The 13,751-nt window shown below is 36.0% G+C and overlaps 1 protein-coding gene across 1 annotated transcript; it reads left to right on the forward strand.

Moving 5' to 3' along the window:
• The first annotated feature begins 1,630 nt into the window (after nucleotides 1–1,630).
• On the forward strand, nucleotides 1,631–4,581 carry med4 (mediator complex subunit 4). Its single transcript, XM_065251353.2, has 7 exons — nucleotides 1,631–1,729; nucleotides 2,000–2,066; nucleotides 2,263–2,433; nucleotides 3,146–3,203; nucleotides 3,370–3,456; nucleotides 3,654–3,785; nucleotides 4,002–4,581. The coding sequence occupies exons 1-7, from the start codon at nucleotides 1,659–1,661 to the stop codon at nucleotides 4,172–4,174; spliced, it is 759 nt and encodes a 252-aa protein (XP_065107425.1). The 5' UTR covers nucleotides 1,631–1,658; the 3' UTR covers nucleotides 4,175–4,581.
• Nucleotides 4,582–13,751: the final 9,170 nt, after the last annotated feature.

Raw genomic sequence — 13,751 nt, forward strand, 5'->3', positions numbered from 1 at the left:
CATGCGGCGCTGCAAGAACCGACAGGAGGATGACGTCAATGTACCTCCATGGAATGTCCTTGAGGCGTCGCTAACTGTAAATTTCAGGGTGCAAACTTGCGAAGCCTTGCTTTTTTATCTTTTACAAGAAACCTAAATCCTACTTGGACACTCTCTTTAAATCTCAATGTGACGTTTATATGACATTTCCGGATTTTGTAACCTGCACTGTAACCCCTGGCATTGTTATGTATGTAATAAGTAATGCAATCATTTTTTTTTTCTTGAGGTGTCGAATGAAGTTGAATAAGCATACAGTGATCAGTACAACAAATCAACACTCAAACACTTGAAAAATAAGTTTTTTTAACAAATGTATTTCTAAAGAAGTAGTACCAATAATTATAAAATTACTAGTAAAATAACTAGCACTGTAACTTTTTTTTACGTTTTTTTATTTATCAGGTTTTATTCATGTACTATTTCATACTTATAATATTATGCCTTACCACACACACAAATATCCCTGTACATCCCTGCTGAAAAAAACAATAAAACCATTACAGAAAATTAATTGTATTGCTATCACAGTACTAATTGTATTGGTTCTAATGGAATATGGCCCAAAACACACTACAGAGTAGTGGTTTTAATGGTAAAAGCTAATGGTTCCTATTGGTATTTTAATGGAAACCAATAGAATTTTCTGTAATGGTTTTATTGTTTTTTTCAGCAGGGATGTACAGGACATAGATAAAAAGAAATTGTAATTTTTTCTTCTTATGAGGTTATTATTTAGTGAGGACCATTGAAGTGTCCTTAAAAGTTGGTTGTCATGTTATTTCATTATGTTGGAAAAATGTCCCCCCCACACACACACCAACCCAAAAATTGTGAGTGTGGGCAAACTTTCAGTTTTCTACATTTTAGGCGCTGCGCAGACTGTTCCGAGTATGACATCAAAGTACCGCGAGAGTGATTCGATACTTTAAGCGAATTGCTCTCGCTGTCCTTTGATGTCATCTGCTTAGCGATCTGCGAAAACAATATGGCGCCACCTGCTGGTGAAATCTTGTGAAAGCAACACGTTCTCAGTACAAACATTTTAAACTTTTTAAAAAATAACTATGTTTTTAAGAAAAAAAAAATGTTTAGCTTAATTAAGACTTTAAGTAAAAGTCTGTGTTTTTAGTTTTATTTAGGCGAAACAGATCATTTAAACTCAAGCTCTCCTTAAAATTATGCAAATGTTTGTCATTAAATCTGTCTATAAACAAGAAGTAGGCAAAATTATAGTGTTATCAGTCAGAAAGATTAATGTTTTATGAACTTTAAAAAATAAAACTCACCCGAGTTCACCTAACCATATGAGACACACACTGGTCAGTTGTAATCAACGCCCCCTGGTGGTGGATTTTCGAAACAGTTATTTACATGTAGTTATCACGTAATGAAGCCTCGTTTGCTAAATTCACTTGACTTGGCCAGTTTGAAACATTCTCCGAACCACTGATTCGAAGTAAAATATTCATAAATGTTTCGAGGCGTCATAAAGCAGCGCTTCGATATCGCCTATCACTAGTGAGACGTGGTCCTTCAGCCAAAGGAGTCGCTGTGCTCTGACTCGCGCCTGTTTGTATTTCTTACGCATGCGCAAATGAGACGAAACACAAACAGTCATGGCGGCGGCAGAGAAACCTACGAAAGAAAAGCTGTTATCCACTCTGGATGATATGGAAGTTTTATCCAGGTTCGTTTTTTTTATGTTCTGCACATCAAGATTAACATAATTATGATAAGAGGACCGCTGTCAGCATGAATATATTAACGTTAAATGTATCATATTTGTAATGTTTTCTTATTGGTACACAAATAGTACTCCCACTACTACTAATAATAGTAATAACAACCAGCCCTCAAGTCTAGAGCTGTAATTATTAATACCCTTCACCACTGGTTTTATCACATTTTTATTATACATTACAGTCACATATGTTTATTTTTTGCTCTTGTAATGCAGAGAGCTTATAGAGATGCTGGCACTTACAAGGACACAGAAACTGCCTCAGCCTGGAGAGGACACACAGGTGAGAGAGAATCAATGTAGATTGAATTCAGGTAAATCAGGGTATTGACATTAAGTTGCCTGACAAATAGTGTCCCAATTTACACTATGAAGTAATACCTGTTTTAATATTACTATATTATATTAGTATAGCCATGTTACACTATTACATGTCAATGAATTGCACTCTAATAACTATTTGGTAATTCTGGGAGCAGATTTTGGAGCTCTTGGTACAGAGAGACAAAGAGTTTCAGGACTTAATGCAAACGGCGGTAGAGCAGGGCAGAGTTCACCAAGAGATGCAAACACTGGAGAAAGAGGTTGAGAAGAGAGACAGTGACATCCAACAGCTCCAGAAACAACTCAAAGAGGCAGAACACATACTGGTGAGTCATATCAGAAAACAATACATATTTCTTCTCATCTGTTTGTTGTTTTTGAATTGTTTTACACTTAGCACAATATATAAATATGTTTTGCTTAAATTAGATTTTAGGAAAACCTATGTGCTTCTTTGCATTACTAAATAATAGGGCTGTCAAAAGATTAATCGCGATTAATCGCATCCAACATAAAAGTTTGTGTTTACATAGCATATGTGTGTGTACTGTGTATAAATATTATGTATATATAAATACACACACATTCATGTATATATTTAGGAAATATTTGCATTTAAATACTGTATATACATTTCTATAATTTATATTATATATAAATATAAATATTTTATATATAAATATAAAAATTTTTTCTTAAATATATACATGATTGGGTGTGTTTTTATATATAAATAATAATTATACACAGTACACACACATATGTTATGTAAACACAAACTTTTATTTTGGATGCGATTAATCGCGATTAATCTTTTGACAGCCCTACTAAATAATAATTTAGGATATACATATGTGACCTAGTACTTACATACTGTATCCGTCTGCAAAAATACCATAGTATTGTGAATTTACCAGTAGTAACTACTTTTGTGAAGAATGTTTCATTTTATTTATGTAAAACGTAGGCTTTTATAAATTACATTTAACAATATATTTCTTTTAAATTAAAACAAGCATGTTGTCCCTCCATCTACAGGCCACTGCTGTCTATCAAGCCAAAGAGAAACTGAAGTCTATTGAAAAGGCCAGAAAAGGTATAATAGTCCACATACACACACACATGGGTTATGTTTACTTCACTGTTTACTTCATAGACCCATCACATTGTTAAATAGATACTGTTGTTTCAATAATTAATCAAGTTACAATTTCATTTTGTATCTGTTCTTTATGCCTGGCCCTGTGTTTTGTTTTCATAAGGAAGTATCTCTTCAGAGGAAATTATTAAGTATGCTCACAGGATCAGTGCCAGTAATGCAGTGTGTGCTCCTCTTAACTGGGTCCCAGGTAGGCAAGCACATTATTTCTATCTGGATTTTGTTCATTTTTATCATCATCCTGGTATCAGACTTGTTTTTTGTCTGACATCTGGTTTTCGCTGTGAAACACTTTGTAAACTGCACATTGTGCTGATTAGCATGTTGTGTCTGGTTGTATTTGAAAGGTCTTTTGATAATATGTCATATGTTTGTGTGTGTGTGTAGGTGACCCTCGCAGGCCGTACCCAACTGACCTTGAGATGCGCAGTGGGATGCTTGGTCACATGAGCAACATGTCAACCAATGGGGTGAACGGACACCTGCCAGGAGACGCATTGGCTGCTGGGAGATTACCAGGTTTGCACTTTTGTTCATATGTTTTTCAATAGTTGATTTATCTCTCACATTTTCTAAGCCAGTTTGGCCAATATGGTCCTAATAAATATCACTGAATAATTGGGGACTGTAATGTGTGTTTCTGTTTCAAGTACAAATGAATGGCCACTTTGCGTTGTTTTCTTTTTATGTGTGTTTTTTGGTAATTTCCATCTTTCATTCCCCTTTTACTTTCAGATGTTCTAACCCCTCAGTATCCTTGGCAGTCTACTGATGTTTCCATGGGGATTCTGCCTCCTCACCATGGCAACGATTTTGGCCTAGAGCCACCTGGTCATAACAAAGAAAATGAGGATGATGTCGAGGCCATGTCAACAGATTCCTCCAGCAGCAGCAGTGACTCAGATTAAATGTGTGTGTATGCGGTTTGTCTGAACAGAAAGAAAGGAAACTCCAGTGTCCAAAATAATTGAACTTGTCTCTTTGATTCTAGAGATGGTAAAATGCCTTGAGATGGACCAAACCTACAATGGTCATCTCTTCTCTCTTTTCTATGTTTTGGACCTTTGAGCAATTCAAAAAAAAAAAATTTTCAAACGCCTTTATTCCTCATTTGTTTGTATCATTTTAAGTCCTGCTGGCCTCAAAAATGCCATTTAGATGTTGTGTGAAGTGTGCCAGAATGATGGGCAGCATAAATTTGTAATTTAATGGACCGTGATGTTGAAATGATCCAAATATCTGGTTTATACAGCTGGAATATAAATTTTAATGTAAATAGCTCTTGACTTTGTAAATAAAAAACTTTTTTAGATGATGGTTTTCTTTAAATTTTTACTTCTAATAACAGGCAGAATATTTTCTTTAGGAATTAAGATAAATTGCATTTACAGCTATATAGCAAGGTGCTTTGTTTAAATGATGAGTGAACAAAAAAAATATACAGTGGCATTAAAATACTTGTTGCTCGGGATATGACCATCTTACATTTATTCCTATATTTTGTTCAACACAATCTAGACACGTTATAGACTATTTAAAAAGCCTATTGTGTAGTTATTGCTGCTTAATTGCTTCAACTAAATGTATCTTCCAAAAAGAGATCTGACTCAGTTTCCCACTTTTTAATAACATCTTTGATTAACACATTGCAAGATTACTATAGTGAGCATTATGCGGTCTAAATTTATGCTTTGACCGTTTTATTCAAAGTTAAAATTCATCTGGACTGAACCCATGACCTTTCTGTTGCTAGCACAATGCTCTACCAACTGAGCTTTAGAAACACCTGTATATGTGTAATATTTCTATTTTGTGAAAAGTCTTTTGCCTTTATCAGAAATAATACCATGGTTATAATAATATGATTTCATCTTACAACATTATTATGACACTGATTTTTGTAATGGCATGCAGGATCCAAATCCAGTCTATAGATCTACAAACATTGGAGCGCTAAAGATTTAAGAAAGATCCACTGATATTTCTAGCGTCCAGATTGTCCACCAGATGGTGCATTAACACTGCATCACTATTACATTGTTATTACATGCTGACATTTAACAACTAGGCATGTGTTGTCTTACAATAAGTGAAATATAAATATTATATATAATATAAATATAACTCTAAAAAAGATTCTACCAAATTTAATAAGAAGAAGATCCTTAAATCCCATTTTTAATCATTCTGTCAGTAAATCTCTCCTCTTTATACCCTGCTCAGTTTGTTGGTTCACATGATCAAATACACAAGGAATGTAAATTCATCATAGTTCATCATATTAAAAACAATGCATTGACTATCTTGAAAATACAAACACTCAGTTTGTCCTCGTTTCATTTTTTTTGTTCTCTTTCTGTTTCACATCCTTTATTTTGTTCATTCTTGAGTCTTTAAATGTTCTGGTTTTGGTAATAACCACAAATAATTGGAAATCTTGGAAACCAGCCCATAATCGAATTATAAGCACGTAAATCCAAATCTCACATAAAAGACTTGACTGGAACAATTTGTTTCTCAGCTGCTGGGTTACTGACATCTCACATTTTTAATGAGACCCTCTGTGATCTGAAAATCATGATCTTGAATGCACAGTATGATGGAAGGATTTGTTTATCTTAAATATCCTAAATATTTTAAGATAATACGTGTTCAAGGAAAAACATCAAATGTCATTTTTAAAATTTAAGTTTGATTTAAATGTAAAAAAAATTCTCATCCTAATTTTTATTTATTTATTTGGGTGGATCAGTAGGTAGCACTGCTGGTTCAGGAGGTCTTTCTGTGTGGAGTTTGTATGTTCAACATGGGTTTACTCCGGTTTCCTACCATAGTCCAAAAAACTAAAGGTTAGTTAAATTATAAACTTTGTGATTTTTTGTGTAGATCACTTCTCGCCATGAATATATCCATAGATGTGTGTGTTAAGAAATAAATATTATATTTATTTTTATTATAGTTATTGAATTATTGCTTACATTGAAACAAAAACTCAAAATGAAATTACTTGTGATATAGTCTTTATTCTGCAACACATTGACATTCTGCATATTTAACACACATACTTGCACAACACCTTGTAAGACAGGCCACATAATAGCTCAATAAATCACCAGCAGGAAGTGAGGGTCTCTATGGTCGACCAAAAAATAACAGTGATACAAGATAATACGCATGTGTAAAATGTTATGCTCCATCAACCCCCCCCCCCCACCAAAATAAATGTTTTGTGTATTTATATACACATACATGTAATTATTATATGTTGGGGGTCATTAAATATCACCATGCTCCACAGAAGAATTAGCAGTAATGTTGATCTATTTGCAAATGACTGCTCTACTTTCAGGGTCTCTGATCATTTGTGGATGAGCTTGGAGGCAAATCTTTGCACTAGAGCAAAAATTTTAATATCTGAAACTGACTGTCTAAGGACTCATTGCCCGTTTTTCTGTCTGATCTACAGATAACATATATTAGCCTTCGTTCCATCTTTCCTCATGTACTACATTATAAAATGATTCTAGCAGTTCTCAATAATACAAATAAATACAGAAATTTGCATAAATATGAATACAGTGTTGTAAAAATAAAATAATAGCAAAGGCTTTAATTTGGTTCTGTGTGTGTGCGTGTGTGTGTGCGCGCGCACGCGGAGACAAGGGGGTGTATAGTCATCTTATTAAATGAACATTTAACTTTCTCTTGTTGAGCAGTTAAGGGCAATTAAATTAATCTGATGTATCTATTAATCCCCCCATTTCTATTTAAACAGTAATATGAGGAACAGGTCAAACATTTTAATGTTATGAATTTAGCCATTTTTAATGACAAAATACCAGAGCTCTTTCCATTTCACAGAGAAACTTAGCCTTAAACTTGGTTAACAAACAGTAAAAATCCCTGTTGTTAAATTAACACTGCTTGGAGTTTATATGGTCCCACTCTACAGAGTGTTAATAGTGACACTGAAGCAGTGTTGCCTAATGGTGCAGTCACACCCCCCGCAGTAGAGACAGCAAAAACGCGCTATTTGCGCGTAGTTGGACGCTTGAACATTTACTTGTTTCATTCGCGCGTGAAAGCCAGCGGGAAATTCTAGTCATTCGAGACATTCACACGGAAATTCACGTTATAGGAGGGGCTACTGCGACTCCGCTGAGACTCCGCTGCTGTAATCACGTCACTACTACAGCAAGTTCCTGATAGTTCAACACGCCATGTACCGCGCCGCAGGATGCCTATTCGCATCTTTGCATTGACTTTACATGTAAAACACTCGATCACTCACGCTTGTCGCTTGTCTTTTGTGAACCCTGCATTATGGTGCATTCACACCAGCCGCGGTAGAGGTGGCAAAAATGCGCTGTTCGCGCGTAAGTTGGACGCTTGAACATTAGAGTTTACACGTGTGAAATTCTAGTCATTCAAGGCATTCCATGGGAGAGGCTTCTGAGACTCCGCTTGCTCCCTGTAATCACGTCTACTACAGCAAGGTCCTGATTGGTTAACGCGGTGCATAAATCTGGCAAAGTTCAGATTTTTCAACTTGCGCGTTTCCCGCGGCAATGCTTATTTCGCACTGCGAAATAATGTAGTTAGGCCTACTTAAAGAAAGAGTGCATGCCAATGTTGACATTTGAAATCACCTAAACAAACACACCCTTACCCCAATAGTATCTGGACCTTCTTTTGATAGACCCGCCCTACAGACACAACCCAGGCAAGGATGTTGGCCCCTTACTGCTGATTGGATACAAGTGTGTTGTGGTAGTTGGCCCAACTCCCTTTCCAACGTGTTTTTCAAAAATCATGCACCCCGCCTTAAAGTGATGGCGCAGTGGATAAGACACTCGCCTTTGGTGTGAGAGACCCGGGTTTCGAATCCACAGTGACACACCATTGTGTCCTTGAGCAAGGCACTTAACCCCTAGTTGCTCCAGAGGCGTGCGACCACTGACATATATAGCAATTGTAAGTCGCTTTGGATAAAAGCGTCAGCTAAATGAATAAGTAAGTAAGTAAACTGATTAAAATGGTGATGTTTTTTGATTATTTAAGGCACGTGATGATAATGAGCAGAATTACTGAAGGAAAGAGAAACACAAGTACTACAACTGAGATTTTAAGCCCATTTGCACCCTCGGAAATTGAAAGAGGGCATAGCCTGATTAGTGTTTTACTGCAGCTGATTTTTTTTATCCAAAAAACCTTTGGTGTGTGGTGCCATTGCAATTATTTTGATGCTCCCGATCGCATTGTAACCTCCTTCATCCCAAATCATTGATGGTCCAGTGTTACCCAGGTCAAATCAACTGATAAAACATTAAAACTCTTTTATTACAAAACAGACTGACTTTATGTCATTTACTGTCATTTGTCTACTTTTAATTAACAGAATGAAGAGAGTTTTAGATGCTGATGTTTTATCAAAAATTTTTGGTCACCATTGTAATCAGTGTTCCCTTTAGTATATTTCAGTTACTTTTTATTTCAGTTTGTTGTCCTTGTAACAGTGTTTACCAAAACACATGCATTTGCTTGATTTATTAAGAGCTTTGTGCGGTTGTTCACTTACTGAAACCATCTATGCCTCTTTACCTCCCAACATAGACTCTGTCTGAACTTAGTATTTTTCTCATGTAACAAAGGGGAGCTGTCCACCCTATAACAAACTCTTAAAGAGTACAGAAATTATATTGTTACACACACGATCGCACACATGCACACACACACATACATGCACATACTTTATTTTCATCCTTTGTTTTCTGGTTGTTTCACAACTTATTATTTATTCATGTGCCAAAATTACCTCTAGATACTTTTCTGTATTGTTAAAGGTGTTACAGTATAGTTTCTTATGAAATAGGCTAAATTACACCCCTGTAGTATTCTAGTACCTCATTAAAATGGTAAAGTTGGGTACTTTGGCTAAAACAGACACAGAGTGTTTTATAATTAAGATTAAATCCTTGAAGATACATTATCCAAATATGGACTCAATTTATGCAGCATGTCTATGTAAATGACTTGGAACGATCGTGTAGGGACATTTCTCTTTTAATAAATTCTCAATGTAGACACCAGGAGAGGTATACCCTTTTTGGAGATAATTTAACGGAGACTAATAATAATAATTTGGCACAGGAACAGTGATGTTTCAAAGCTGACATTTATTTTAAGCTCAACTCAAAATAAAACTGATCTTAGTTGGCAACAGGAGTTTAAATATCTCTTCTGAATGACAATTACTGCACCTTTTAAATGAATGCAGTCCTAATCCTAAACTTCAACCGTACAGAGACACTACACATGAAAAACAAAACCACATCCCATGTAAATGCTTTAACATGCTTTGTGATGGTTGTCAGTAATTCAATTTTTAAGAGATAACATTTTAACCAACAAGGAACAAAGATATCCTCATACTGCAAGATCCTGTTGCCCATATTCCAAAAGGTGTTTTGTCTTCAAAATTAGAGACAGGAAATACATTCAGCTGGAAATAAACTGATCTGACAAGACCAAGGCACAGTAAATTATGTTCCTCATACTGTTTGTGTGAGTGTGTGCGGATGTGTGTGGATGTATTGGGGCAGCTATTGTTCATCATCAAACATTGATCTCCTGCAAGCACTCATTCATTTTATAATCCTTATGTTAGCCCGATGTTATGCCCAGTCATTTTGAAGCAGCACATCATGTTCAGTATGTGCAGTTACTGCGGTAATGAAAACAATGGGCTCAGCGTGATATAGCATTTGTGTTGCAGGGTGATGGCATGGTGTTAGATCACAGACACATATGCGCATACAGTACACTGAAAACACAGTGGTGTGGACCTGGTGGACTTCTGAAATCAGGGAAATTTATTTTTTTGTTTTTGTTTGCATTTATGTAGGATACATATATTCTAATAATAGTTCATTGATGCTCTGTGTAATGCATTTAAAAAGAATTCACTCTCATATCCAGCTGATTTTGAATGTTATGTGGTCAAAAGCCCTGATGTCTGTCTATTTCCAGCAGAAATTTCAAACATGATAGGCCATTATTAGATTGACACAATGGGCTTAAGGGTGGCAAAACAGACACTGCTTCCCACTTAAACTTAAAGGAATAGTCCATTTTCTTGAAAAGAAAAATCCAGATAATTTACTCACCACCATGTCATCCAAAACGTTGATGTCTTTCTTTGTTTAGTCGAGAAGTAATTATGTTTTTTGAGGAAAACATTGCAGGATTTTTCTCATTTTAATGGACTTTAATGGACACCAACACTTAACTCAACACGTAACAGTTTTTTTTCAACGGAGTTTCAAAGGACTATAAACGATCCCATACGAGGCATAAGGGTCTTATCTAGCGAAAAGATTTTCATTTTTGACAAGAAAAATAACAAATATACACTTTTAAACCACAATTTCTCGTCTAGGTCCGGTCCAGCGTGACCTAACGTAAATGCGTAGTGACGTAGGGAGGTCACGTGTTACATATATGAAACACACATTTGTGGACCATCGTAAACAATAAACTGACACAAAGACATTAATTAGTATCAGTTGACATACAACAACGTAGGAACGGTCCTCTTTCTCAACACTTGTAAACACTGAGGCGGAGTTTTGCGTTCGTCCTCTGTGACCTCTTGACGTCGTGAGGTCACGCTGACTCTTTCAGGACTGGATCTAGACGAGAAGTTGTGGTTTAAAAGTGTATATTTGTTATTTTTATTGTCAAAAATTTAAATCGTTTCGCTAGATAAGACCCTTATGCCTCGTTTGGGATCGTTTAGAGTCCTTTGAAACTCCGTTGAAAAAAACTGTTACGTGTTGAGTTAAGTGTTAAGTGTTGGTGTCCATTAAAGTCCATTAAAATGAGAAAAATCCTGCAATGTTTTCCTCAAAAAACATAATTTCTTCTCGACTGAACAAAGAAAGACATCAACATTTTGGATGATATGGTGGTGAGTAAATTATCAGGATTTTTCTTTTAAGAAAATGGACTATTCCTTTAAAGGCGGGGTGCATTTAGTATACACCCCCCTTACTGCTGATTGGCCCAGCATGTGTTTTTCAAAAATCATGCACCCCACCTTTACTCACTATTTCATCTCAATTGTTATATTATATTTATATTTTGGTCATTCAACTGTTTATTATGTTCATTTGCATGTATGCATTTGGCACATGCTTTTATTTAAAGCATCTTTAGTGCATTGAAGGTACTGTACTTTTTATCAGAAGAAAATTGTCAAAAAGTATTGCCTGTCTACCCGTTCAAAAAGTACACCCAAAGAGATCATATTAGTACCTCAGAGGTACGTATAAGTACCAAATCTGTACCTAAATGGTACATATTAGGACCTTTTGCTGCTAACACAATGCTCTACCACTGTGCCCTATACCTCATAGTGTCAAAAATATTAAGATCTACAAGCAGGTACTGTGTGCATGTCAGTACACAAAATAGACTTCAAGCTGCAAGAACCAACTGATAAAAAAAGATGTTTGTTTCTTTGAGATACACACGGACTCTAGACACGTAACATCTTTCATAAACGATCACAGATAGTATCTGGATTGATCATTATACGCACAGTAAGATCTCAGTGATGTGTGTCTTTCATACAATAAGGCCTGTGATAAGCCTACTCACTAAGATGCATTTTGTCTGAGCAGAAATGAGGGCTCACCGCATCCGTTCTCCTTTTATCATGACGGATAATTAAATCTTTTCTGTATTCCGCTTTTTGGTCTGTTCATCACACTGTAGTGAACGCATTAAAAAAACGATGCCTTGTTTTCCCCTTCAGTCAGAATCATGAATGAAAAGGCAAGCGAAGCAGTGGATGAGTCACCTTTACTGCAGCTGAAGACATGCTGCTGGTGACTTGGGTTTATTATGTGATAAAGTCCATTTCACGCAGACAGAGGACAATCAGGGATGAAATTGAAGAGGGAAAAAATACGTATAGGACCATTTGAAATAGACTGAACCTTTTTGCACTGTTTATAAGGTGTTGATGTATATTTACCTGAGGTCAGGAGGATTTTAAAATCAGCATTGTGAAATTACCGGCCACAGATCAAACGGAGAACAAATAAGCAATTACAGGGTCATCTGTCTGCAATAGTTTTTAGAAACACAGCATACTGTGTGTATAAAGGTCATGGTTGACAATGATTGCTGTACAACAGCAGATTTGAACTTGGAAAGTAGGCTATAGTACTTCAAAAAATTATATATACAACAGTCTATGTGTTTGTGTGCATAGGAAGATGAGGGCATTGTGCCTTTTGCCTACATTGTAGTTTTCTGCATGAGGGTTATGTTTGGGTTAGTGGGTACAAAATATAATTAGTTAAAGCAGGGATGTCAAATCCGGCCCGCCCCCTAATTTCATCTGGCCCGCGAGAGTTTACAAATTATGTTAATTATGTGGCCCGCGAGAGTTTATTGTTATTATAAATTTTATTTTTGCAGGTTATTTCCTATATAGATTTTTTTAGCAGCCACCAAAACTAATTTTTGTCCCGCCAAAGTCTTTTTGTAATGTAATTATAGTGGTAATGTTGATGATTGCATGAGAAAGAACGAGCAGTGCCCCGCACGCGCGCACTACTAGAGTGGGCGTGTCTGAATGCGAACGCTGCAGCCTTCGGAGATCGCATTTCCAGGCTGCATTCGTCATCAAGACTCAGAATATTAACAATTATAAAGTTAAATATTATTCTTTGTTTATAGTAAATAGTTGTAATATGCGTATGACTTGCGAATGTAATGGTCAGTTAACTTAAATAAACCAGGCTTGATGAAGCTGCTTATGCGACCTCCGCATATGGAAACGGACAGTATCTGCTCGTTCTTTCTCCCCCTCTCTCGCGCCCGCTCACGCGGATCCAGCGAGAAAATGTTTTCCGTCTCGTGTACAGAAATGTTTCGCGATGTCCAGCTGGGATTAGTTTTTTACGCGTCTATTCCCGCTAAATACGCGAGCTAATGACTCATCTGAACTGATTACTTTTAATAAACGATTGAAACTATTGATCTGTAGCCTACAACACTGAACTCATGAGACGTCAGTCAATCAGTCAGACACTCAAAGCCAGGTAAAAAAAATCACAGCTTTTTTGTAAAGAGGGCAAGAAATGACAAGCGAGGGTAGATGTGTTTAATAAATGCATAATTTTGTGGTGGAGATTGTAAAACTCTTTATTAGTATCTAAAATGCCTCTCATTTTCTGACCTGCACAATGAAGGATAACAGAATATTTTGTGTGTACTGTACTCACATACAACATGTGTTTTTGTCACAACAATTATTTTTTAAATAATCTGTAGAATAGTTGTAGGCTACTCTATACACTTTGTCATTATTTGCCTGGGCTTCTACTTTCAAAGCTAGGTATTAATTGAGTTATTAACAAAACCAATAGTAAGCAAATGCAGGGAAAATTATGCAATGTACAGTAATAAAAG

The sequence above is a fragment of the Paramisgurnus dabryanus genome, chromosome 15 (assembly GCF_030506205.2).
Source record: "Paramisgurnus dabryanus chromosome 15, PD_genome_1.1, whole genome shotgun sequence".
NCBI classification, from domain to species: domain Eukaryota; kingdom Metazoa; phylum Chordata; class Actinopteri; order Cypriniformes; family Cobitidae; genus Paramisgurnus; species Paramisgurnus dabryanus.